Source organism: Henckelia pumila, chromosome 2 (genome assembly GCF_033568475.1).
Source record: "Henckelia pumila isolate YLH828 chromosome 2, ASM3356847v2, whole genome shotgun sequence".
In the NCBI taxonomy this organism is placed as follows: domain Eukaryota; kingdom Viridiplantae; phylum Streptophyta; class Magnoliopsida; order Lamiales; family Gesneriaceae; genus Henckelia; species Henckelia pumila.
In genome coordinates this window covers 113,954,195-113,982,059 of record NC_133121.1, presented here as the reverse complement: position 1 = coordinate 113,982,059, position 27,865 = coordinate 113,954,195, and the positions used below count along the sequence as shown (strand labels likewise).

Sequence of the window (27,865 nt, the reverse complement as noted above, 5' to 3'; positions counted from 1 at the left end):
TATTTTATGAGCTTTTTTAGAGCCCTAAAATATTATTTTGAGTTTTATTATCTCAAAATTTTAAGTATTTAATTTTATATAATTTTAGGAGTCCATTTTATCCAAAATTAGCCAAGATAATGACTTTTAATCACTTTTAAAAATTCCCTTAATTTTAATTTCGGGATTTTTATTAATGTTTCAGATTTTTAAATATTTCTTTTAGAGTTTTGTGTTAAGTTATATTTTATATATATATTTAATATCCTTAATAATATATTAATTACCCTATATCCTAAGTATTAATTTTTAAAACCTAATCTACCCACACACACACACGACCCAAACCGATCACTCAACTCTTAGCCGCCTCCCTCTCCTCCATCTTCATCTTCTTCCTCGAGCCAAGGTGACTCCATAGCTCGTTTTCTTTAAGCTTCCAAAGGGGTTGTTCATCGTTCGTCGTCCCGGGAATCGTTCTACGCGCTTCTAAACTAAAACACCGGTGAAAGGCATGTTTCTTTTCATTTTCAATGTGCCATATTAGTGATTATGTGGGTGGGTGCGTGATCAGTAGGATTTTTTTTCAAAGAATTTTCAGAAAACTCAGTGGGTTTTGTTGGATTGAAGCATGTGTATTCGTTGCTAATTCATCTCACGTTTTTGTCCTTCATGGATCGTTCCTAGCCGCTGGTTACTGTCATTAAGTGGTCTAGGTTGGGTCTAGGCTCGAGTGGCTCGGGTGGCTCGAGCCAAACGAGCCCAAAAATCTGCCAAGGAGGGTTCGACCGAGGAGACGCGCAGGTTTGGGCTGCATGGGGTTGGGTCTAAGGGCAGGTTAGGACCGCCCAGACGTGGGCTACGTCTGGGCGGCGGCGCTCCGGCCAGGGGCGGCCGGAGCAGGCCGGCAGCAGCCACGGAGTGGCTGCTGCTCACGGCCACAGCCGAGATGGGCATAGGGCAGTTCGGGTTTAGGGTTTCAGAAGGTTACGGGTCGGGTCCAGGTCTTGGGTCGGGTTAGTAAGGTAGTGGGTCGGGTTAAGTGGGTTCGGGTCCGGGTTTGGTGGGCCGGGCTCGAGTCTTTTTATTTTTAAAATATTTTATGAATTAATGGATTTTTGGGTCTATTAATTTGAAATCCAAATAATTTTATTTGGGTTTTTAAAATTTTAATTAAGTTAGTCCATAAATTTTATGGGCTTTTGAGCCCATAAAAGTTATTGGGCCAGTCTTTGGGCTTTGGGCCCATTGGACCAGTCTAAGTTGTTATTGGGCTTAGAATGTTTTAAGTGGGCTTTAATTAATTAATTGGGTTTAGAATAAATTTTATTGGGCTTAAGTATGTTATTGGGCCAGTCTCAATGTTAATGGGCCAGATTTAAGTAAATGGGCTTGAGTGTTAGGGCCAGCAGTCCAGGACCATCCGTGAGAAATTTGCATGTGTCCTGATTATATATTTAATTATTTTATGCATTTAAGTTATTTTAATATTTATATGTTAGTAAGAAATTAAATTAAATATATATGAAGGACACACCTTTTATTCAAGTACATGCATTCATGAAATAATATTTTATGCATGATTTAATGTATAAGGTTGAGCAAGAAAATATTTTATGTTGAAAGTTGAAGTAGTGTGACAATTTAAGGGGGATTCGTCCCCATATGATTGAAGGGCAGTTTACTGCCAATTTAAGAGTTGATTCGTCACCGGCCACGTACGTTGATTTCCACGCTGATCAGTATTTAATGTATGATTTAAGGTTACACTATGGATACAACCATGCTATGTTAGAAAATTAATTTGCTCAACAATGTTATGTATTATGTTATTTAAGTTATTTAAGTTAAGTTATGTTATGTAATTTTTAAGCATGCTCATTCATGTATATGTATGTATTAGTATTTAATTGTTTTAAATTATTTTAAACCCTTGTTATGTTAGCATGTTGGGCCTCTAGGCTCACTACACTGGTATGGTGCAGGTGAGGACGTTGAGGATGATGTTGTACCCACCGGAGGCGAGGATGTATGAGCAGACATGTAGTGACCCCGTGACCGTGATAGATGTCTGAGTCATGTGCATGTTTATTTTTGTCAGCCTGCTACATTTTATTTTATTTTTCAGTGGTTGGGAATTTTGAATATTTTATGGAATATTGTTAGTGCATGCAAATTTTAATCATTTTATTTATGTAGTACTTTTAAATAAATATTTGACTCAGATATTTAGTTTATTTTAAAGAATGCATTTTTATTTAAGTATTTAGTTGTTTATTTATTTATTTATTCATTTTAAAACTTTTTATTCTGTGCATATATGTATGGGCATATTTGTACATATTTTATTTAGTAAGTATAAAAAAATTTTTCCGCATATTTATTTATTAATTATAGAGTTAGGGTCGTTTCAATAAATCCAAAAGAAAAAGGACGACATGTGACTCCTCCACCAACAAACGATGCCATCAATAATGGCATAACAGGACAAGGTGAATAACGGATGACTCATCCACTAGCTAAAGATGCCATTAATAATGGCATAAAAGGACAAGACAAACAGCTGTAAGATTCCCTGAAGTTTCTCGGTGAAACGAGTGGAACCTCAGCTATAAATACAAGCGTTCAAGAAAGCTGAGATATCGATCATTCCCTTCAGTTTTCTTACAAATAAATTGTTGTAATATTTCTCTTTCTATTAATATAAGTTTTCGTTTATGTATTTCAAGAACAAGGCTACTATGAGTAGCTAAACAAGTTGTCTTCTCCTCTTCAAAGGAGTTGATTTATGTAATAATATTATGTCTGAATAATTTTTCTAAAGTCTCTTGTTCTTTCATGCTCATATTTTATAATTAAATTCATATACCATACGCCTTAAGGTAGAAAACGAATTAAGGCTGTGCTGGGTGTCGTTGAAAGAGCTTGTGCAGAAACCATCTGTTGCGACTGCGTGGTTGGAGTGTGAGGAGCACTTCGTAAAACTCGGCAGGTATGACCCGACGACACTATGGTCAAAGAGGTTTTTGAATTTAATTCATCTTACAAAAGCATGTTGGACTCTAATCCATAGTATATCGGCTGGAAACCTTGCGTAACTGATAGTTCGGCTTAGCTTGAACTGGTTCGATAGGTAAAATAATGCCACGTACAAAGGATTAAATGCTAAACACTTACAAATTTGAGGACCACTAGAGAGTTGAAACAAAGAAATTGAAGTGTAGAAAATGTAGAAAGTTAAGAGAAACAAATGTTTGAGTTTGTGGATTTTAAAATAATTTGCCCTTAAAATAACAAATTAATGAATTAGGTAGTGTGCAAATGTATTTCTACCGGAAGAGGTACTGTCCACGAAGGTTTGGCTTTAGCTTTTTTATCACAATTTACAGAAAAAAAAAAAAAAAAACCAAGGAACCCAGAAAAAACTGAAGTCACCTCCACAAACTCGTGGGTCTTGGCCGTAAGGAAGATAAGAAAAAAAAAGAATGATCGAGTCTCTCAGCCTACTGCTCATCTATCTCTCTCTGTAACATATATTTATCACCTCAAATTAAGGTTGGTTTTAGGATGTTCTAGATTTTTATTCAACGGTTTGATGCGCTAAGGTTTTCACTCAGTTTATTGTACAATACATTTAGGTGATGAAATCGGGTTTCATATGTTACTTCTTCTTGGATCTGAATACAATATCAATCGAAACTTATTCCAGTGCTGTAAAATTGTGGGGTAGTTATACGAAATGGGGTTCCATCAGGGATCTCCAAAAATAATTGCGTTGTACGTTTTGACTTTTTGTTGATTATGTTGCTTTTAGAAGTTGACATCGACATTTTAATTGAGTTTTAGTAGGTTGGTGCCTGGTTTTGTTTTTGGAGTTTATTACGAGTTAACTGATGTTGCGTAATTTCACTTCCCAAAGATTAGTAGATTGTACTTTGATAACAAAATTACTAAATGAGCTGAAGTATGTTCTCGACTTTTGGTAGTTAACATCATCCAATGGCTTGATTCACTTTTTTCCAGTATTTATCCAACTGATCTGTGTTTTTTGTCGATAGTAGAACAAAGAAGCCTGATTGGGTGATACTGCATAAGGAAATGGATTCCAAACATATGGTAGGTATAACGGGATACACTCTGAGATGATTTGGACTTATTTCAAGTCGTCCATTGCAATTCGTATAGTTGCGAAAGCACCTCCATTCCCTTAATGTTACGCTGGATCTATAAAATGAACAATATAAATGTGATATATTGAAGCGACAACGGATTATAGAGAACGTAAAATAAATTTGTATTCAAATTATAGTGCATGTTTCGCAGAGAAAATCTCTGCAACTGCCCTAGCAACCGCTATGCTGCAACGATAACAAATACGCTGAATAACTAACTCTTCTCTCATCACTTTCTTCTATTCTCTGTGCCCCAGGTTTTTTCCTAATGGGCCTAAGGCCTTCTAGTGTATACAATTCTGATATTGGGTCTTGATCTATTACCTAGGTCCATGACACTTATCCACTTCCGTGGAACATATACCATTACACTGCCATTTTTTATTTAATACTAGCCCCCAAAGACATGCTTTGTGTGTGTGATACAATACATAAATACTATGTATTTACACACACACACACATATATATGTATATACGTATAATTAAATATTTGATTTAAAAAACTGAATGAAATTTTAAATTAACATGGTTTATTCCCCCTACTGAAAAAAAAGTGGTTAAGGAAAGAACATGGTGAAGAAGTTGAGAAAGTGGGGCATTGATATGTTAGTTTAGTGAATAATAGTAATGGTAATTTTGTTCAATCATTAAAATGACCAAAAACGGTTACTATAACACCTCGTGCAATATAATATTGTATAGATGTATAGATAATAGCTAGGGTAATTCTGTAAAATTATTAAAATAACCAAGAACCGTTATAACACACTCATGCATTATAATATTGTATAGATTAGATAGATGTTCAAACATAAATTTGATTCACTAATAGAGTGCCTATGCCTTACATGTTGAACCTTGGGGCTCATTTGTACTTCATTTGTTCCACTTTGTATTGATCAGTTCAATTGTGTATTCAATTACCCTGATTCATAACGTGAGACAATTTTGCTGTGTGCTTGGTCGATCATAACTTTTCATACGATAATCCTGTAATGTAACGTTGAGAATGAGTTCCGCTTAATCTCTTTCATCAGAAGCTAGATCTTAATTAGGTTTTCAGATTATTTTTAAATTTAAATTTGTTTTAATGATTAATGAATTTATTCCAGAAGCAGTTTTGAAAACCTTTACCCAAATGTATGTTTTGGAAAGGAATTGGATCATAGTTTATATTAACAAGAGTGGTTGATTGGTGATGATTTTTTTTGAAAAAAAACTGGGTAAGTTTTTGAAATAATTATAGGTTATAGTGAAAATAATTACATGTGTTATGATGTAAATCAAGCATGAATTGATAAGTTATTTAAGACAAATTTAAATTGTAAAAGAAACTAAATTTGAATAACTATAAAGTTGACAGTTTATGAATTTAATTATCAAATTCTTTGAGAATTTAATATATTAACATATGTTTAGTGGTTATTTAAATTTGATATTGAATAATTAGAAGTTGTAGAACGGAGGCTAAGGATATAGAAACATTGGATTCTAAGTATGCAAAACATACATTGGAATATAAATAGGTGGGATATTATTTTAGGATATGTTAATAGTTGCAAAGGCTTGTGCCTGGCTTGCTTATGTGTGTTTGATGCACCTAGGAGGAGTCTTGGACGCTAGTTGCACCTGAGGTGCAGTGAAGGGTGCTTTGGCCTCTCTAGTTTAGTCAAGTAAAAAGGTGGAAAACCCAATGTTAACAATTTAATCAAACCCTAAGCGGCCCGATGTTTGTTTACGGTCAACCCCCTTCTTGAAACCTACAGGCTGCAATTAATCCCCACAAAATAATGGTTGGGATGCGGGTCTAGCAAGGAACTAGGAGTCTGCCAGCTTTTATTCAGTTAGTGAGGGTTGTGGCAACAAAATCAGATTTGGGGAGGTGAATCTTCATTTAGGGATATTTCCCTTCTCTTTTCCAGATTTCTACGGCCCACAACCTTTCTATTTCACATTTTCTTTCTCAAGACTTTTCGTCTTCCTCTTCCACTCCTTCTTGGAACTTGCATTTTCGTCGAGATCTCAGGGTTGATGAGCTGTCCAATCTTAGTGCCTTGATGGGCCTTCTGAATAGGGTTAGTTTGGTCAGTGTGGCTGGAAAGAAACAAGAGGATTTTTGAAGTTGAAGTCTCTTTGGAAGAACTATGGGACGAGATAAGGTTCAGAGTCCCTACTTGGGCATCTAAGATTACAAATTTCCAGTCTGTTGCCAAATCAGACTTGTATAGGGAATGAATATTAGTTTTTTGGGTTGATTTACTTAGTTCATACTTTTCTAGATTCTATGCGTGGACCCCTAGTCCGCTTCTTGTAATTATCATCTCACCCTACTGATATAATATTATCGATTCTGATAAAAAAAATGAAATTTAATCCCCTACACATGCATCTGATTCCTTACAACCTAAAGTTGAAATTAATTTACGTATATTTATGTTCTTGTACCAAAGACCTCCTATAAATATAAATTTTGGTGCCTTAACCTTATTATGTACCAGAAATTGGTAACATTAGTAGACAGAGAGAGGTTTGATCAGATGATCGAAATTATCTTTATTCTCACTAAGAATTTACTGTTTAGCTTTCCACGTTCGCTGTTGCTACCATTATACGTGGATTGATTTCTTTTGATGTTACTTGTTTTCTGGTTGTATTAAGCAACAATGCCAATTTTATGTCGTTTGTGCCTTAGGCTGACCTCATTTTCTCATGTTGTTGAATTATCTCCTTGTCAGGATTGTGCGCATCTGTAAAATTTATTTCAGTTAACTTGAGAGTGAATTGGGAATGTTCTCATGTTGCGATATTTGTCTAATATATGCTAAGTTCAACGCTGCAGATGAAGGTTGTGGATTATGAAAAACACGGTGGTCCAGATGTTCTTCGAATAAAAGAGCGTCCAAAGCCCATTGTTAACTGTCATGAAATAATGATACAAGTAGAAGCGATCGGGCTAAACATTTGTGACACTTGGCTCCGACAAGGTGACCCTTTTAACCTGTATGGTTACCATGCATGTATTGGATACGAGTGTTCGGGGAAAGTTACTGCTGTTGGCTCATACGCATGCAAATTTAAAGAGGGTGATGAGGTGAGTATTAATTTATCATTGATCGAGTAGTTTATAGGTTTTTTGTTTATCACATTTAAATAATAAGGTTTACTGGTACTGCATTTTCGTTTCCGTTTGTACAGGTTTGTGCGAGTCTTGAATATGGGGGTGCGTATGCAGAGTTTGTGGTGGTTCCCGCAGATTTTGTTCTGCGAATTCCTTCAGGGGTTTCCCTTGTTCGAGCAGCAGCGTTGCCCGAAGCATCACGATTCACTGTTTTTGCTCTTTCAGCATTGAAAAATGTCACTTTTGGCAACACAATCTTGGTATTGCCTCTTATTTTATAAATTTTTTTTTGATATTTACGCAATATCAAACTTCAGAAATTTAATTTTCAGAGCAATTGCAGATACATGATACTGCAGGGGGAATTGACTTTATTGCTATTCAATATGTTAAGCATATTGGTTGTAAAGTATTTGCGGTTGCAGGTAATATTGGTTATTATTTTCATTTTGATTTAGTTTACCCTATAATATTACATTTTAACTATTCATGGGCTTATGCATTTGATTATTTCAATGCACTTGAAATAAGTGAAATAATATGGTATTGTAGCTTGTGTATGAATCCACTGAACTATCGCGATGATACTAGTAATATCACAAGATTCTTTTTCTTCAAGGCCATACCGGGTAAGTATGATAACCGAGTAGTGGGGACAATTTTCTTGTATGAATATAATGGAGATTTAGAACAGATGAAGTTTAAGTTTTATATTCAGAACATTAAATTGCCTTCTCAGAAAGTCGGGGATTAATGACTTCTACCTCTATAACCACTTGAGTTGACCTACTACTCGTGTAATGGGTTGAAATGAGAACTGGTGTGTAATTTGTGATGTATTATATTGATTTTCTCGAAACACTTGATAGTCCAAGTTTTTGGCTTGACATGTAGGTAATGGCCTCGGAAATCCTTATAGACTTCAATTGACAACTATAGAGACTTATGTGTTGAATTCCTAGTAATGGAAATGAATTATTGATTGTGCATATAGTTGGTGCTTGTGTTGGTCACAAATTAAATCTTCTAATACTAAACATGAGCACCGAAGTGCTTTTCCAGCCTTGCTCATTTCAGCGTCTTGTTTCACTGAGACACAGAATAATTTCTGTATATATAGTTTTAATTCAAACAATCTAAAGCATGTTTTCAGCAGCGACAAGTATGTTAGGAAGCGACATTTCACTAATTTGTTAACCGACTGATTCCAAGTGGGAGGATCTTATCCCATGTGTTATATTGATCCCCACGGCAAAGCAAAACATGTTCTGATACTCATGAATTTTACGATTATTGTAGGAGCTAAATATTTTGGAACTTAAACTCATTACTTATCTGCAGTATCAAAACAGTGTCTGAACTGAACCATCTTTGTGATCCAACTTGAAATTATGGATGCTAAATAGTTTTCCTATTTCTCTTGATAATTGCAGCATTGATTATTTTTAAAATGCACAAGTGTGATTTATTGCCGTGCATGTGTTAAGTTTAAGTTTGTGTCAAATCTTGCCTCATTTTTTACAGCTAGTTCAATATTGTGATATCTTGGACAAAAATAACAAGTTGCCACTATTCCAAATGTTATATACATTTAAGTATATACAGTTATACCACATTTGAAATTATTTTGTTTTTATCTATAATAATATGTTCGACGTGTAGTCGTTTGTTGTATGGCTAAAATTTAGTTCATTTTGTATCGATTTTTAGCTCACAATTAAATTTTTGTGGTAAGTCATTTATACTCGTGTATAATCACTCCTAGACTTTTGCTTCACTTAGAACATTTTGGACTATCACTTGAATGTTTTTCTCTGCATGTATTTGGGTTTGATAACTATTGTGACTCTTCTTCAATAGCTATGTATAAGGTATATGCAATAAAAAATCATCCACTCATTACAATCTAGAACAAAAATAGGCTGCTAGGCTTTGGAAGCCCTTAAATATTGCGGGGGTGTATCCCGATTGACAGGTAGAGGCTGCAGGTTACATCGTCATGAAAAATAAAATATTCAGCATAGGGAATGAAGCCGATCTAGCCAAAGTTTTTTCCTCCCAGTATTATTGTGTGCAGTCTCAAGTCAAATCTTTCACCTCTTTCATCGTGTTGACTCTGATTATTTTCTCTTTCTGTTCTGCTAAGAGCTATATTTTTAACAAGATTTTAGAAACTGCAATGACAACAATTAATATTTGATATAAGGCTTTCTTATTTCCATGTCAACCCTTTGAATCTGTTGAAAATAACATAAGATATATGACCATGTTATGCTTAGGGCCTTAGGCTATATGAAATAAGCCACTTTGGTGGTTTTAAAATGTTAAATTACTAAATTAGTAATATGGCTGACTGGCAGGGTATTGGATGATGTTATTAAAATAATCTGTTCAGAAATTGTAAAACTTTGAATGGTAGAGTTTTCATTGCTAAGTATTTGAATTTTATTGCCCAAGGAAATGTTTCATTTCTGAATTGGTCATGGCACCATAGGATTTGTCAAGAAAATATGGAGTCATCATGTGGTGGGACATGAGATATAAGAGAATGATCTGAATGTGGTAATCAGTGTGACCAAAAACATTGTTCTCGCACAACGAAGTGTTAGTGTGACTGCCTCAGCACCACGTCGATACCCCCACAATGTTTTGTGAAATTAGTCGTCAAATAATATGTAACTAAATGGACCTTTTTAGGAACGGAAGAAAAGCTGCGAATTTGCCAAAGACTAGGAGCAGACGTTTGCATCAACTACAAGAAAGAAGACTTCTGCAAGCGCGTGAAGGCTGAAACAGGAGAAAAAGGTTTGTGCAAAATTATCGTACTTTTTACTTTTCAGATCAGTTGTGTCCTTATTTAGTAATAATTAGTTATTGAAAATTGTCAGTTTGTTAATACTAGCACAAATCATGTGCCTAGCCAGTTATGGAGCCAGAAATTTAATTGAGGGTCAAAATTTTATTATTGTTTTTTAAAATACTCTTAAATTAAATATTAATAGTAAAACATTTTTTATTTAACAATTGTGGTTGTGGATCGAGTGCACTTATAGTTTTTTTACAAAAAAATAAATTATTAAATTAAAAACCCGTATTTAAAAATTAGTAAGACGGAGAGAAGTTTTGGCTAAATTAAATGGGAGGCAGAATGTTAAAACTGTTAAATAAATAAAATTTATTAATAAAATTGGATAAAAAAAAAGATTGGGAGGAGTTGAGGGGGGTGGGTCGCACCCACCCCCTCTCCCTTTTGGCTCCGTGTGCCTCGCACGTAAATGACATATTACATATAATTTATAATAAAAAATAATTTTGAATTTACTCGAGGAACACAATAAGTAATAATCGAATTTTCAAATAATCTATTTGTTTTATTTTTTCTAATAGTAAATAAAGGACTTATGGTGTATCTTAAATGTTTTTCGATAATTAACGTTTTATTATCTTTCTTTTCTTTTACTATTTAAAACTTAAATATATCAAACATTAAACCAATGATCTATAATCATTTCTTATTATAAACATTTATTATTACTCACGCATCTCTAAATTTTCTTTTAAATCACGTTTAAGTTATAAACTTATAATCATAAACTGCACATCCTAATTATTAATCAATAACTATATTAGTAATAGTAGCAGTGAAAAGTTCAATAAAATATTAATAATATAAATCATAATGAAATGCACTGAAATTTAACAAATATTTAGTAAAATGTTATTATTATATTTTTTTTCACCAGATCATTATTTTTGTGATGAATTATTTTCTTTTTCTTTTCTTTCTATAAGAACATGTTTTCTACCTATATATATACTAATATGTTTTTATTAGTATATTAAATAATTAAAATTATTCCGAATAATATATAAGAGCAGGTTCTCTATCTATATATTATCTTAAAACACGTCTCTACTGAATGTGAATATAGCTAAAAAAAATTTAAACAATTAGTTATATTTGTTGTGGTAGCACAAAAATTATGTGCATTTCTTTCCTCGTCACATTTATTACAATTTACATATAACTTATTATTTATTTTAATATAATCAATTCATAGTAAATAATTGGATGAACAAAATTTGAGCTATAATGAAATTTCATAATGCAAAAACTTTTATGGACTATTCATCTTTTTATAATAGAAATAGAAATAGATAATCACCAGAGTTTCTTATCACCAATAATGCTCATAATATCTAAAAATTAATATATATCCACTTGGAAGATTCAACAATAATAATGGTCATAATATCTAAAAATAATATATATCCACTTACAAGATTCAACAATAATTTATAAAAGAAAAATAGGTGGAAATACTATATGTATATATATATATATATATATATATATATATTTCTTTTGGCCAAAATCAAAATTTGCAACATGGTCCCTCTATATATTTTATAATTATGATATGATATTGCCAATATTATAAAAAATCAAATTTAATTAAAAAATATACTGTAAAAGTACGCAACTCGTGCGTTGGAGAACTAATATATATATATATATATATATAATTCTCTTCCTATTATTGATTCTCCTTAAAATGAATTTAGGATGATTAATCACACTTAATAGCACAAGTACACTTTTCTTCGGATATTACCCTTCTCTTTTTCTATGTAACTTCCCAAAATACCCATGATAATTTACACTATAATGAAGAAAGGTTGCACTGCACTAAGTTACTTACGTTTGACAAAATCTGGGCAAAATGAAATTTCAAAATGTAAAAACTTTGACTACAATTCATCCTTTTACACTAGACTAGAAATAGCTTACAGATTCTTTTACTTAAAAGGAGAGTTTTACTAGTATTTTTATGTGCATGCATATACACCCATTGGTGATAAACCAATGGGGTTGGGTGTTATAAAGCCCAAAAATACTCCACCTCAGTGAATGCGTTCAAATTTTATTTTTTTGAAATGCATCTTCACGCCCCTGGCCCAAAACTGTTGCACATACAATTGGAGGGGCGTGCGGTGGGCTGACAGGGTTGGCCCACCCCACATGGATCTCCCATCTCCTTTTTATATTAATTTTTTTTAAAAAAATAAAAATTTCTATTTTTTGTTTTTTTTAGCACAAAGTAATAGAAATTTCATTCAACAAAAGTAGAGTTATTACAATCCGAATTGGTCGCCCGAGCAAGTAAATGAGCAACCATATTTGCTTGTCTCCACACAAATTGAACTTTGAAAGCTCGATATCGTGAAAAGCAGGAACAACATTCTGCAATGATTGTTCCAAACTCGCTGCGGTCTATCGATTTGAAAGTACCGCGTCAACCACCAGCTTGGAATCCGTCTCAAATATGACATATTGAAGCTCCAACGAAACAGCCCACATAAGAGCTTCGAGCACGCCTTTGCTTCGGCTTCATGTGTAGTTACTAGCCCATGATAATTCTCCATCTTGCATCCCATAAACTCCCCCATCGTGTCCCGAATGGCAGCTGCAATTCCGATGGAATGAGTTTCCTTAACAATAGCTGCGTCAACATTGCATTTCAACCATCCCTCTTGCGGCCGCTTCCAAGTAACTCTATTCTCATTTTCATTCCTCATTGCATTCGACGGGATATATGGACTTTTTTTTTTTTTGGGGGGGGTGGGGGGTGTTCTCGAGCATCAAGACATTGTTTTAGTAGATCCGAAGCTAGGGAAATGTTATTACTTGCTGATCTACAAGCTTCATTCCATAGCTTGTCATTTCGATATTTCCATATACTCCATAAGATTATACTTAGAGTGGGAAGTACCTGAGATGAATACTGTCCAAGCAACCAAACAACCACTGTGCAAAAGACTCCGAATTAAGTGCGCATTCATTCACAAGGGCAGCAAGTGCACCAGATTCCAACAAGTTTGTGCATTCGAACAATCAACAAATAAATTCCATGTATTTTCTATTCCGGATCACAAAGCACACTACAAGAGGGGACATCAATACCTCGACTTAGCAGAGTTTGACGACATGGGATGCAATTTCTCACAGCACGCCAACGAAAGAATTAAATTTTCGGTGGTATTTGAATTGTCCATAGCCGAATCCACATACAAGGTATATCTTCCATAAGCATATTATAGCCAGATTTAAATGTATAACAGCCATCCTGACTGAAGTGCCACACTCGTATATCCTCCATGGCAACTGATGGCAGAGGTATTTTCATGACTTCCCTGATATCTCTAAACCGAAGGATGGTATGCATCAACGTGAGATTCCATTTTTAGAGTTTGAATCAATCAAATTGTAACCGTATGAGAACGATATTCATCATCAAGTGGTGTCTGAATATAGAAATTTTCCGAGTCTCGCAGCCAAGGGTCTCTACCAATTACAACAGATTTTTCATCTCCAGTTTTCCAGTGTGTTCCTCGTCTCAGTATTGCTTGAGAGCTCCAGATGCATCGCCATATGAAGCTAGGATATGATCATAAGCTTGCGTTTAAAAAGTCAGTTTTCGGATATTATTTAGCTTTGAGAAGTCGAGAGGATAGAGCATCGGGGGTGGAAATAAGTTTCCAGCCTTGCTTACCAAGCACGACAAGGTTGTATCCTTCCAAATTGCGATAGCCCAAACCACCATATTCTTTTCGCATACACAGCCGGTTCCATGACAACCATCGGATTCCTCTTGTATCATTTGTTTTGGAACCCCACGAAAAAGAGTTCATCATCTTTTGAAGTTCATCGAGTAAAAAATTTGGCAGCAAGAAACAATTCATGCAATAAGTTGAGAGAGCATGAGCCACCGATTTAAGTAGCACATCGCGTCCCGCCATAGACAAAGAATTACCTTTCCAGTTACGGACTCGTGCCCAAGGCCTCTCCTGAATATAGTTAAAGACAGCCTTCCTGCTACCAATCAATGATGGAAGCCCCTAATATGTGCCTGTGTCTAGTGGGTTTGAGACTCCAAGAATACCCGATAATGCATCCTTCAAATTTTGGTCAATATTTAAGCTATAGAATATTCCAGATTTCCCAAGGTTTATTGCATGCCCAGTTGCCCACTCTCCTGTTCATAGGTGGTAAGGATGTGCTTCATTTTGTTACCTTCATCAGGTGAGGCTCTGAAGAAAAAACTATCATCAGCAATGAGTAAGTGTGATATTACCGAGCACCATGACAAATTTTCGTTCCATGTAATTCACCACGTCCTATGTTGCATGGATACGGGTACGAGTATCGTATCCGACACGACACGAATACGGCGATACGGCAAATTTTGAAAATATAAGACACGATACGGCTAGGATACGTCGAATATTAAATAATATAAAATATTAAATATATATATATTTAATATTAAAATTAAAAATCCTAGAGTAGTGGCCACTGAGGGGAGCGGCGAGCAGAGCAGAGGGGAGCGGCGGCGAGCGACGGGCTGCAGGAGAAAAATTAATCTAGGCAGTGGCCACTGATTTCAGAAGAAAAAAGAAAAAAAAAACGTACCAGAGAGGGAGAAAAAAAACGTAGCAGAAAGGGAGAGTGGAGTGCAGCAGCAGGGAGCGGCGGCGAGTCGGCGAGCGGCGGCGAGTGGTGGTGGGACAGCGTCTGGCGACCGGTGTTGGGAATTTTGGATGAGTCGGATGATTGACGAATGACGATGGATGGGCAGAAAAATAATCGGAGGAGGAAGACTACTGATTAGGGCTTTTTAGGCCCAATTAATTTTAGTATATTGATTAAATAGTCTTCAGAAATCTATTGCTTTTCAATTTAACCCTAGAAATTTTAAATTTTTTTGCAATTTGAGCCTAAACGTATCCCAGCCGTGTCCATGCCGTATCCTCGCCGTGTCCGTGCCGTATCCTCGCCGTATCCGACTGGTCAAACTTCAAAAAAGTCAATGACACGTTTTTTGCCGTATCCGATACGCGTATTTGCGTATCGTATCCGATACTTCCAAAAAAAAAAAACAGGAGTATCCGTGCTACATAGACCACGTCGGACAGCTTTGTCAATAAGGGTAGACAGTCCTTGTGCACAAATGATAAATAAGGAGGGCGAGAGAGGACGCCCTTGGCGCAAACCACGTCCCGGGGTTATCGGGCCAATTGGGTTATCATTCACCTTAGAAACACAAAGTTTCATCAACTGTACCCGTTGGTTGGCAAAACCAAGCTTTGTAAGCATCGCTTCCAAGAAGCCCCAGTCCATGCGATCATAAGCTTTGCTGACATCAATTTTCAAAGCAGCATCACCTGTTTTGGCCTTACACTTACTTTTAATATAATGAATAATTTCAAACGCAGCAATGACATTGTCAGTGATAAAGCGGTTAGGCACAAAAGCCGCCTTAGAATCTGAAATCACGTGGGGAAGTACCTTCTTGAGACAGATTTGCTAACACCTTCGCTATAATACGATAAAGAACATTGCATAATGAGATAGGCCGCAAGTCCTTCATCGTCGTTGGATTTGAGCACTTGGGAATCAATGCAAGTATGGTGTCATTCAATGATACTAGGAAAGAGCAACTTCTTAGCCATTTAGAACAATTTCGGACCACATCTTCGCCAATAATATGCCAAAAGCGCTGGAAAAAGGCTGGGTGCATTTGGAATAGGGCTGCACGGAATTCCTCAGTGGTAAAAGGGGTCGGGGCCAGCAAGCTAGAATTATCTTCCTCAGCTACATTAGGAGCAATGTGAGACACAACTGGGTCATATTTGGCTTCATCCGGCATGAACAGTTTTTGAAATATTCTTGAGCAACTCGACATAGATTCATGGTTGCATCATGTGTAATTCCATTATCATCAGTTAGCTTACGGATTCTGTTTCTCTTCTTCCGTCTCGTAGCCATTGAACGGAAAAATTTGGTATTGAAATCTCCTTCCCTCAACCAGAACTGTTTTGCTCGTTGCTTCCAGAACAGTTCATTTTGTGACAGGAGTTTCGAGAGATTGTCCTTTTAACTCCTTAGCTTTCGAGATAGATAGTGGATCATCTTTGTTACACAGCTGATCAATATGGTTTTTTATGCTTGCAATTTATCTTTGAGGTCCCTATTCAGTTGACGACTCCACGCCGCTATATTGACAGAGAGATTTCGCAAATTGTCGATCACATCCTTGCTAGCATCGGGGTTCCAGTGGCCATGAACCACATCAATAAACTCTTTCTCCTTCAGCCACTTATTTTTGAATCGAAATTGCCAATTCGAGACATTTACCTCACGTGGTTCAGTATCAAGCAAGATAGGTGAGTGATCCGAGTGAGAGGCAACCAAATTTGACAATGAAGCATGCTCAAAAAGATTTTTCCAAGCAGATGATACCATAGCACGATCCAACTGTTCTTTTACTGAGTCACCGTTTCTTCGATTTCTTTCCCATGTGAACCGGTGTTCCTGTAAAGGGATATCGTGCAAATCACTATCTATAGTTGCTTCCCGAAAGCCCTGTATCATCCATTCCGTTCGATCAAGCTGGCCTCGCTTTTTAGTTTGGCACAAAATGTCATTGAAGTCACCGATCATACACCAAGAAAGTGTAGATGAAGATGCTAGGTTACGTATGAGATCCCAAGATTGGCGGTGAATAGTTTCAGGAAAACCATAGAACCCTGTAAGCCTCCACTCACCATGACCCGGTTCAGAAATCTTCATGTCAATATGATTTCGGGAGTAATTTAATATTGCACACGTGTGTATAGCGCCAAAATACTGCTAACCCTCCACTTCACCCCTCACACTCGACAGAGAAAGCACCGTCAAAACTAAGAGCTCTACGAACTTCCTCAATTTTATTCTTGCTAACCAAAGTTTCTGTTAGAAATACCAGGGTTGGCCTGTGAGTCCTTACCAACTCACGAAGGTTTGGAACTGCCTGAGTGTGGCCAAGTCCTCGACTGTTCCAGCTTAAAATATTCATGGTTGTCGGCACGCCTGGTGAGCAGGCTCTGCCGTACCATTGAAAAAGTCTCAGATGAGTTTTTAGTGTAATTCTGATAGTTGCACAAGGTGTGGTCCAGAGTACCACTGCATTCATTCAAGATTTGTCCAGTTGGAATTGTTGGGTCAAGGTTTATAATTTTTGTGTGGGTCTGTTGGTGTTGGTTGGCTTGACGATAATTCTTATCATCGCTCATTAACAGCTCAGTATCTTCATCATGTATCCCAATAATATCAGGATTTGGGATTTGAATATTTTGTATATCAGTATTCCGAAAATCATGCATTTGGTTGCTATGCATTAAGGCCTTACCAAACAGAGTTGTTATGCATCCGGTAATTACGAGAGTCTGAGAAGATGTCGATCCTTCTTTCACCATCTTGTTAATCTGGTCGGCCGGAGCACAACCAGCTTGGCCTGAGCCACTTGCATCCCAATCAGGAGTTTCACGCAACCATTTTGAAGTCTTTGTTTGTGTAGTACGCTTATCGGGTGCTCGTAGCCATACACCCCATTCTCTTTTCAAATCTTTGTTGTTTGATAAAAAAAGTTTTTAACAAAAGCGTTCCGTGTGCCCCAGAGTGCCACAGACAAAGCAGAAAGAACCAAGCCTTTCATATTTAAATTGAACCTGAAAGCAATCCCCTCCTGGTTTACAAATTTTCTTGCCCCTTTTCAATGGTTTTCGCACATCAATACCCACCCGCACACGCATTTAAGAGCGCCAAAAACAAGAGTTATTTGTGCTGTCATCCCAGATATTGTCCAAAGAAGTTTCCCAATTGCTTGCCAATAGATTCAGAAATATAGCCAACTGGTAGATCATAGATAATGACCCAAAACGGAATAAAATTGAGCGACACCTGTGTTGGGTTTTCCCCCCTGCTTCAGTCGGTAGATGATTATCAAAGGACCATGTCCCCCTTCCAAGATGCGGTCCACATCGAATTCATGAAAGAATTGGAATAGGTAAAGTTGGTCCTCAATTCCTCGGATAAGAACTCCCTTTACAGGGCGCCATATATCTGCCATTCTGTTCTTCATCGCCCCAAAGTTGATTGTTCGATCAGTGAGAAATCTCTCCACCAAACCTAACTCAGTGGTTGGTGTCTGTTTCTGATTCATTTGGTATGAGAAGTGCTTCATCCTCTTTATCAGCCGACAGTGATAAATTTGTCATTCTTGCATCCATAGCACATCAAAAGGATTGAATACAATAATGATGATGAGCCAATAGAATTAAGATTACTCGTTTGGAGAAAAGATCGGATGGACTCTCAACTAGGAGAGGAGAAACGAACTCTCGAGGAGGAGAGCAAATTTCTACCAATCGTTATTTTTAGAAAGAATGAATTTTAATTTTTTATAGTTTAATTTAATAATCTGAACTAATAAAAAATTTATCTAAAATTCCCAACGACTATTTTTGAAAAATTAAAATCATCACGCGTATCATTCAATTGCCATTAATCACTATCAAAATCTCTTTCTGCTATCTTCATCATTTCAATTCATTGTTATATTTATTTCTTTAATCTTTTTTTTTAAAATTCAAAATTGATGAAAATAACATGAGATTTTTTAGAAATTTCGTGAATTCTACAAACACGTTGGAGGAAAATCCATCTTCCCAAAATTCACAAATTTCACCAAATTATACATAATGTAATTTTCCCTTCGATTGATGTAAATCTTGGTCAATTAATGTAATTTTCAATTAATTTAATGTATCCGTTGCAAAATAACCGTTTAAAATTGTTATTGCATAGTAGCCGTTTAAAGGTAATGTATCACTATTATGATAATTTTAGTAATTAAAAATAAACAATACTCGTAAATTAAGAAAAAATAATTTAAGTAATAATATTATTTATTTTAAATAATAATCATTTAAAGATTCAAGATTGTAAATAAAATTGTAAATGTGTTTATTTCATGTAAGATAAGAATAAAAAGAATGAGATAGTGTGATTCAAAAACAATAGTTTTTTAATGCTAAAATGAATGTGTAGCCGAAAAGGAGGTGTTAATACTTAATATAATAGGTATGTGGCATGTGAACCCTCTAGTTTTTGAAGATGTGGCATTGGTTAAAACATGAACCAATGCGGATGCTCTTATAAGCAGTACAAATATGGATATTAATTTTAGAAGTGATATACATTGTGTGAGTGAGAATTTTGTAATGACTTGGAGAACTAATAAATTAAGATTTTGAGTTGGATTGCCAGATGTAACGTGAAAGCTAGAACATCATCAGCTTGTTGAGGAAGAGAAGAGTTCAAAATCCTCATTCTTGTCGGATCACATGGATCTAATTATGTAAAGTCTTACAGATTTTTTGGGGCCTACGTGCATATACATTTGCAGTACTTTTTCATTGAGAGGACGATAGACCTAGAAATCTATAGATGCCTCATTTTTGTGCATGCTTATCTTGCCTTTTGTTGTCAATTGTCATATCAAGTCAAAAGTATGCGAGTGAAGGCATTGTCATAGTTGCTATATTTGAGCCTACACTGACTTAGATGATTGGTAAAATTTCCCAGGTCAACAGAAAAGATGCGCCTATTTTTTATATAGTATGGCGTTGATTGGAACGTATCTATGTTGTCACATTACAAGTCACGTGATAATATGCCAATAGGAACGGCAGGATTCCCTGTTAGGCCAAAATTGAAATGTGAGGAAAGTGGTTTATCAGTTTGTACTTTGTAGATAAAAGGGTGAATCCCAAAAACATGTACCTTTTGATATGGTGTGATCAGTTTTGATATTATTGCCTCTGCACTTTGGTTGAAGTAATTATATATTTTTACCATGTAATGTATATTTCAAAAACGGGAAAATTAATTTTGGTAGATCTGTGGGGGAGTTAATTTTACTAACTTCAATACTTGATTCATTAAGAATGGACGTGACCTCATTTTTTGTCGCCAATGTCTTGAGTTATCTCGTGAGGCCAATAATTAGATTTTAAATCTAACTCAATCATATCCTTTGTCAGGAGTAGACATTATACTAGATGCCAGTGGAAGAGATTATTTTCAAAATAACATGGATTGTTTGGCTGAAGGTGGGTCTGTTGTCATTTCGGGACACAAGATTGGGAGTCGAGTGGATGTTGACCTTTCATTCCTCGTGAAGAAGGGTATAAGTATCATAGGTAGAATCGTTATCCAACAATTTTGGATGATTTTTTTGTTTAATTTATTGCTTTTCTTCTTATTATTTTTTTGTTGTTCCATTTGATCAATGATGTTTAATTGTACATAGGGGCGGATGTGGCCAATATAAGTTATTTAGAAAGGGAGCAGATTTGGTACGATGTTGCAGCAAAATTTTGGCCACTAATAGAAGATGGACATATAGAACCAATAATTGGTAAAATTTTCAGTTTCACTGAAGTCGCGGAGGCACATACAGCCCTGGAGGAAGGTTGTATTCCTGGCAAATTATTGCTAGTTCCAAAAGAAACCAGGTCGCGTGAAGATTATTGAAGATCGATAAACCAGTTTAGTGTTTCACTTTGTCTCGAAAATGCATCTAGTCCTTATAGTTGATAGTTGTTTAGGCTGATATATTTAAGGTTTCGAAATCTCTATTTCCGTTATATTTTACAAGCAACGTATGCATGTGGTTTGTTATTCGGAAACTAGGTAATAAAATGTTTTGATGGGTGCTATTTTGCTATTATCTCAGTTGGAAATCTCAATTTTAATTTAGGAAAGATCAAAGATATTTGAATAGATACAATATGCAAAGCTTATAACAATAGGAATATTTCATGCTACTTATAAAAGCGCTCTGATTTAAAAGTGATAATTCATCAATACATGCAGGGTCTATTAAAAAATAATGGACTTCACATGTATTGATCAATGATCATCGCTAGATGTATGTCAATTAGTAGACCTCGCATATATTGATGAATAATGATCGTTAAATGTATGTCAAGATAGTGTTCTAACATATATGATCTAACTAGCCATGTACGAATTATTGTGAATCATTTGTTTTGCATGCAATTGTACAGTACTTTTTGGGCAAAATTTTGGAGAATAAAAACTAAAAGTTAGATTTAGTTTGATAGGTAAGGAAATATTTAGTCTTCTAAATATTGTCTTTGTCATTTTCCTTCAACATGGTCGAAGCTTTCTGAGTTTCACCGTATCAACATTCAAGTATCGGGAAACAACTATCAAAATCTTTAGCTTGCCGTCCCGAGAGGTTAGTATTCCCAAGTGACTTGCTACGCTTGAGGTTGAGGTCAGGATGTTGGACACAAAGGCATCCAATATCGCGACTAGTAATGTATTTAAACATGTTCATAGGTCTGCTTGCAGGTTTCCAGATCATACATAAGAAACTAAAATTGGTAATAACAACAATAAGAATAAAATTGTCATTCAATGTATTGACCACATCATATGCATTATTATGCTATCAATTCTGATATCTTTTGTTTCCCCTCGTAACTAATTCAAGTACTTTGAACATAAAAAGAATTACATGACACATAATATTTATATAATTTTACATGTACGCAATGCGCCTTCAGTCTTCACAGGTTGTCAGTGCAAGTGGAAAAGGTAAATGTTATATATTTATCGTTTAACCATTAGTTGTAGGCTATGCTAAATAAATTTCAGAACTTTGAGTCATGATATGAAATATCATCTAGATCTATGATGTGTAATATGAATGACGCTGCCGTTATACATATAATTAGTAAGAATGTACAAATCCATATATAAAATAGCATTAAGCAAGATCAATAATGTCTAACGATTTGTTCCTTTTTTTTTTTTTTTGAAATTTCTATAAGATAATATTTGAAATAATTAATAATTGACAACAAATGAATTTTATATATTTTGTACCGGTTATGTATTGCATTTAGTGAGTGTTTGATTAAACTTATTTAGTGAGTGTTTGATTAAACTTATTTAAAATATTTATAAGCTCGTGTATTATAAATTATATTTTAAGAACTGTAAAATTTTATTTTAAAAATAAATTATTTGAACAAAATAATGGAGTGAAGCTTAAATATTGATCTTAGTTGTAGATCGGTGAGACCTCAATCCAATATACAACTAATAGTATTGTAGGCATAATTTGGTTAAAATCGAAAAAACGGGTCGAATTGAAAAATTAGGTTTATTTGGCTCGATTTTTTTGGTGTTTCAGCCAGTTTCGGTTTTAAAATTTATGCAATCCAGTTATTTAGTCGGTTTGCGGTTTTATACCCCGAAAAAATCAAACCGATCGTATTTTAATTAAAATAAGATTTTTATGAATATTGGGTTTTATAAATGGGCCTTTAGTCTCACTTGTATGATTTTTTATTTACAAGATGTGAGCCTATTTTAATTAAATATGGTTTTTATGGAACTCAATAGTCGCTTTTGTGTTTAAATGGAGTTCATATTGTTAATTTTAATGGAATAATTTATGTTTTATTGTTATTAATTCTCTATTATGTATTACATGCATCAAGTGAGATATCATTTTTGTTCTTCAAAAAATTTTAGTATTAACTTTTTTATATTTTGGTTTTCTTTTTAGTTTTAAATCCATAATTATTTTAATAATGCGTCCTTTTTTTGTCTCTAAACTAATATTTACATTCGAGAAAAATCTATTTAATTCATTACTTAAACCGTATAAAACTCGTGTCTTGGTACACAGTTTACATTCATACATGCACATATAATATCATATACTCATACTCTCGTACTGAGCTTATCATGTTCACGTCTCGTACTTTGTTGTATCTGGACACCCTATTCAATGGGGAAGGTCTGCGGCTGGATGAGGCGGGCGGTTCCAGGAGAGCTTAGGCGATTGATGACCAGCAAAAATATCTGTCTAGGCTTTCGTCTCTGATACATTTGGGTTAATTCTGATGATTTTTTATTTAAGTTAAATGCATGCTTAAGCTTCTGATTAGTAGGTGATCACGGTGCGGGTCACTACATTTATGTTATCATAACATGCATAGTAATCTTGAGATCTAGATTTTTGAAATTGGGTTTAACCTTTCGATCATTGTATAGATGTCGGGACATGGTGACGAAAGTAGTCATAGTAGCGTGGGTGGACGCTGGGGTGGTCCAGACTATCGGGAGCATCGTCGGGGCCATCATCACCATCGCCATGATGATCATAGGCGCTTCAGTATGCACAGGTTTTTGTAGATGGGTCCGAAACCATTAGTTGGAGGTGAGTCATCGGAAGATGTGGAGACCTGGCTTTGGCGTATGGAGGTCGCTTCCGAGAGTTCCGTTGCACAGAGGAGCAGAAAATGAAGACTCTTGACTTCCTCGTATAGGGACTAGCTCAGAGATGGTGGAGTTCTGCATCCACCATTTATTGCAACCCGGGGAGTTGCTACCTGGGAAGAATTTCGCACACCTTTCCACAAGATTTATTTTCCTCCTACTCTCCAACAGGCGAAGGCGAGCGAGCTACTGAGTTTGCGTCAGGGATCGATGTCGAACAAATACCAGCTGAAGTTCTTTGAGTTGCTGCCCTATTGCCCCCAGATTGCTGACAGCACGGAGGCGAAGTATAATATGTTCCTTCAGGGTCTTAATCCGGAAATCCATGACCGAGTAGCTGTGGGTAATGACATGACTTATGAGGGATTAGTTAGTCGATGTCACCAGACGGAGGATAGCATTCAACGCAACAGGTCATTCCTCTCGTCTAGACCCACGAGTTCTTTGGGTTCCAGCACTCAGTCATTTAAGAAGTCCGGATCTTCTTCATCTACAGGATCTGGTGAGACTCGTCAGTCGGGCAAGAAAAAGTTGCAGTGTGATCATTTTGGGAGAGACCATCTCGCTAAGATTTGTAGAGCCGCTACTGGAGCTTGTTTCATCTGTGGAAGTGTTGATCACTTCAAGAGAGATTGTCCCAAGCGTAGTGGATAGAGTGGACAAGCATCTAGGATGGGATCTCAGGTGAGTAGACAGTCTGAGGCATCAGTGCAGCAGAGTACCCAGAGTAGGCATCATGGAGATGGTCAGCAGTCTCGGATGCAGGGTCAGATTTATGCTTTGCAGGGAGCTCAGATGCAGTCAGAAAAGAATGATGACGCTCAGAATGATTTTGACGGATGACGTATTCTGTTTGATAAATTCTGTTTTGTGATTACAAAATATTAATAAGTTGTATTCTGAAAATCATGTGGATTTATGATTTGGGAATTTTCTAAATTTAATTCCACGTATTTTCTGATCGATATTCAATTGTGTTGAATTAGTTGATATTTGCATAACCAAGGATTAGAGTTGTGCTAGTTTTCAGATGATCAGTTCTAGGCTTTTTCCTATGATTCAAAAAGTCAATAATTTGACATAGTGCCAGAGTTGACTTGTTTTTTCAGAGACTCAGTGTTTGGGTCATTGGTTATTGATGATGGATTTTCACCATACATTCAGTGATGGATTATACCAGGTTCCGAGGACTGTGCTGGGTTGTTCAAGACGGGATAGGAAGCGCGACCTACGCCGGTGTTTTTTGGGAAATTTATTCCAGATAGGCTATTGGGGGAGGCTACCCGAGTCTTGATATTTTTCACAGTTATAACAAGGGGTATAATTATCAAAAGGAATGTTCTTATGAATTTGATATTGGTACTTGATTAGTGCCAAGAGATTTAAACGCTATCGTCTGACTTTATCAGAGATACATATTTTAGTTTTCGTTGTCAGAATACTTTTGGAAAGGATTCTTTGACAAGTGTTGAAACGACCCTAATTCTATAATAAATAAATATGCGGAAATTTTTTTTTTTTTTTTTATACTACTAAATAAAATATGTACATATATGCCCATACATATATGCACAAAATAAAAAGATTTAAAAATAACTAAATCAAGAAATAAATAACTAAATACTTAAATAAAATTGCATTCTTTAAAATAATTAAATATCTGAGTCAATTGTTTAATTAAAATACTGCATAATAAAAATGAATAAAAAGTGTGCATGCACTGAAAATATTAAATAAATATTCTAGACCCTCAATCACTGAAATTAATAAAAATGTATCATGCTGACAAAAACAATAACATGCATAACGACTCAGAATATTTCACGGTCACGGGGCCACTGCATGCATGCTCATACGTCCTCGCCTCCGGTGGGTACAACGTCATCCTCAACGTACTCATCTGCACCATACCAGTGTAGTGAGCCTAGAGGCCCAACATGCTAACATAACGAGGGTTTAAAATAATTTAAACCAATTTAATACTAATACATACATATACATGAATGAGCATGCTTAAAAATTACATAACATAACTTACTTAAATGAACATAAATAACATAATACATAACATTATTGAGCAATTCATTTTCTAACATAGCATGGTTGTATCCGTAGTGTAACCTTAAATCATACATTAAATACTGATCAGCGTGGAAACCTACGTACGTGGCCGATGACGAATCACCTCTTAAATTGGCAGTAAACTGCCCTTCAATCATATGGGGACGAATCCCCCTTAAATTGTCACACTACTTCAACTTCCAACATAAAATATTTTTATTGCTCAACTTAAACATTAAATCATGCATAAAATATTATTTCATGAATGCATGTACTTGAATAAAATATGTGTCCATCATATATATTTAATTTAATTTCTTACTAACATATAAATATTAAAATAAATTAAATGCATAAAAATAATTAAATATATATTCAGGACACATGCAAATTTTCTCATGGATGGTCCTGGACTGCTGGCCCTAACATTCAAGCCCATTAACTTAAAACTGGCCCATTAACATACTTAAGCCCATTATTTCAAACTTAGCCCAAATAATTATTCTAAGCCCAATTAAATTAATAAAGCCCATTAAAATTACCCTAAGCCCAATAACACTTAAACTGGCCCAATGGGCCCAAAAACCCATAGACTGGCCCAATAACTTTTATGGGCTCAAAAGCCCACAAAATTAATGGACTAACTTAATTAAAATTTTAAAAGTCCAAATAAAATTATTTGGGAGTCCAAATAATTTTATTTTAATTTAATTGACTCAAAAACCCATTAACTTATAAAATATTTTAAAAATAAAAAGACTCGAGCCCGGCCCACCTAACCCGGACCCGGACTCACTTAACCCGACCCACTAACCTCCTGACCCAACCCGGACCCAAGAACCCGACCCGGACCAAGTCTAAACCCTAGAACCCGACCCTCCCTTCTCAAAACCTCTCGGCCGCCGCGTGGGCTCGGGCAGCAGGCCTTCATCGCCTGCTGCCGCCCTGCTCCGGCCACGACCGACCGGAGCGCCGCCAGCAGGACCTCCCCAGGGTCCTGCCGGTTCGAACCATGCCATGGTTCGAGCCCCATGCAAGCCCACAACCGAACCCGCAGCCCTTAATCCCACAACCCTAATCTGTCGCCTACCATGGAGCCGAATTGATGCAGATCAGTCCTAGCCTCATTCCAGCCCAAACTGACCGACCCTGACCGACCCTAAGGCACTCTAGGATCCCTCTGGACCGAGCCATCAGTTGTACACATCCATGGAATAAAGAAAAACGTGAACATGAAGCAAAGCATGGAAAAATTCGAACCCTTCAACCATTTTCTGAAATAATTCGAAAACTTTAATGCATACACCATCAACACAATATATATATCTGATTGGCACGAAAAGTTGAAAGAAAATCATGCCTTGCACCGTGGAATGGAAATACGAAGGCGTAGTTGACGATTCCGGGACGACGGGGCGACGAGAAGACTTAAAACTTGAAGAGAATCGGCTATGGAGTTACCTTGGCTGGAGGAAGACGATGAAGATGGAGAATGGAGGTGAGGGAGGCGGCTACTAGGGTGAAGGATCGGTTGGTTTGGGGTAGACTAGGTTAAAGTTTTAAATAAAAAATAGGTTTTAGGATTTTTAATATTACTAAGAGTTATAATTACATAATATATATAATTTAAAAAGACTCTAAATAACATTTAAAATCTGATAACCTAGTTTAAACATGTGAAAATCCCGAAATTATAATTTAAGGGAATTTTAAAAGTGATTAAAAGTCATTATCTTGGCTAATTTTGGATAAAAATGACCTCTAAAATTAAATAAAATTAAATACTTAAAATTTTGGGATAATAAAACTCAAAATAATAATTTAAGGCTCTAAAAAGGCTCATAAAATAATTTGGATGGAAAGTTGTCATCTCGTCCGTCCACGGTCCCGTCTACGCGATCAAATAATAAAAATACTAAAAATCATAAAAATCACTAATTATGGGTTAAATGCTTAAAAATAATTTAAATCATGCATAAATAATTCACATAATTATTTAACCCATAAATCATAAATTTAAATAATTAAATATCCTAATCATGCAGGCGGATTTACGTAATTAAAAATACCGGGTGTTACAAGTGTACTTTCTGGGTGGATAGTTTTTGCAGGTGGTACTGGGGGAGAACCATGAGATTCGATCAGTATCGTCTGGTCTTATCAGAGTTACATATAGTGATCGGGGACATGATCAGCATGATGATTCTGGTTTCTTATTAAGTGATTGTAAGACTTATTTGGGTGGTTTCCCTATGAGATTAGAGATATGATTTTGACTTGTCAATTAATTACAATTTTCATCAGGACACAGTCATGATTGATAATG

At 35.7% G+C, this 27,865-nt stretch overlaps 1 protein-coding gene across 1 annotated transcript; it reads left to right on the top strand.

Moving 5' to 3' along the window:
* Nucleotides 1–3,353: 3,353 nt before the first annotated feature.
* LOC140881906 (uncharacterized) lies at nt 3,354–20,887 on the top strand. The gene is made up of 8 exons (XM_073287578.1): nt 3,354–3,534; nt 4,041–4,095; nt 6,993–7,244; nt 7,349–7,531; nt 7,615–7,696; nt 9,969–10,076; nt 20,199–20,357; nt 20,468–20,887. Exons 2-8 carry the CDS (start codon nt 4,078–4,080, stop codon nt 20,689–20,691), a joined length of 1,026 nt encoding a protein of 341 aa, XP_073143679.1. The 5' UTR covers nt 3,354–3,534; nt 4,041–4,077; the 3' UTR covers nt 20,692–20,887.
* The last annotated feature ends 6,978 nt before the right edge of the window (nt 20,888–27,865 follow it).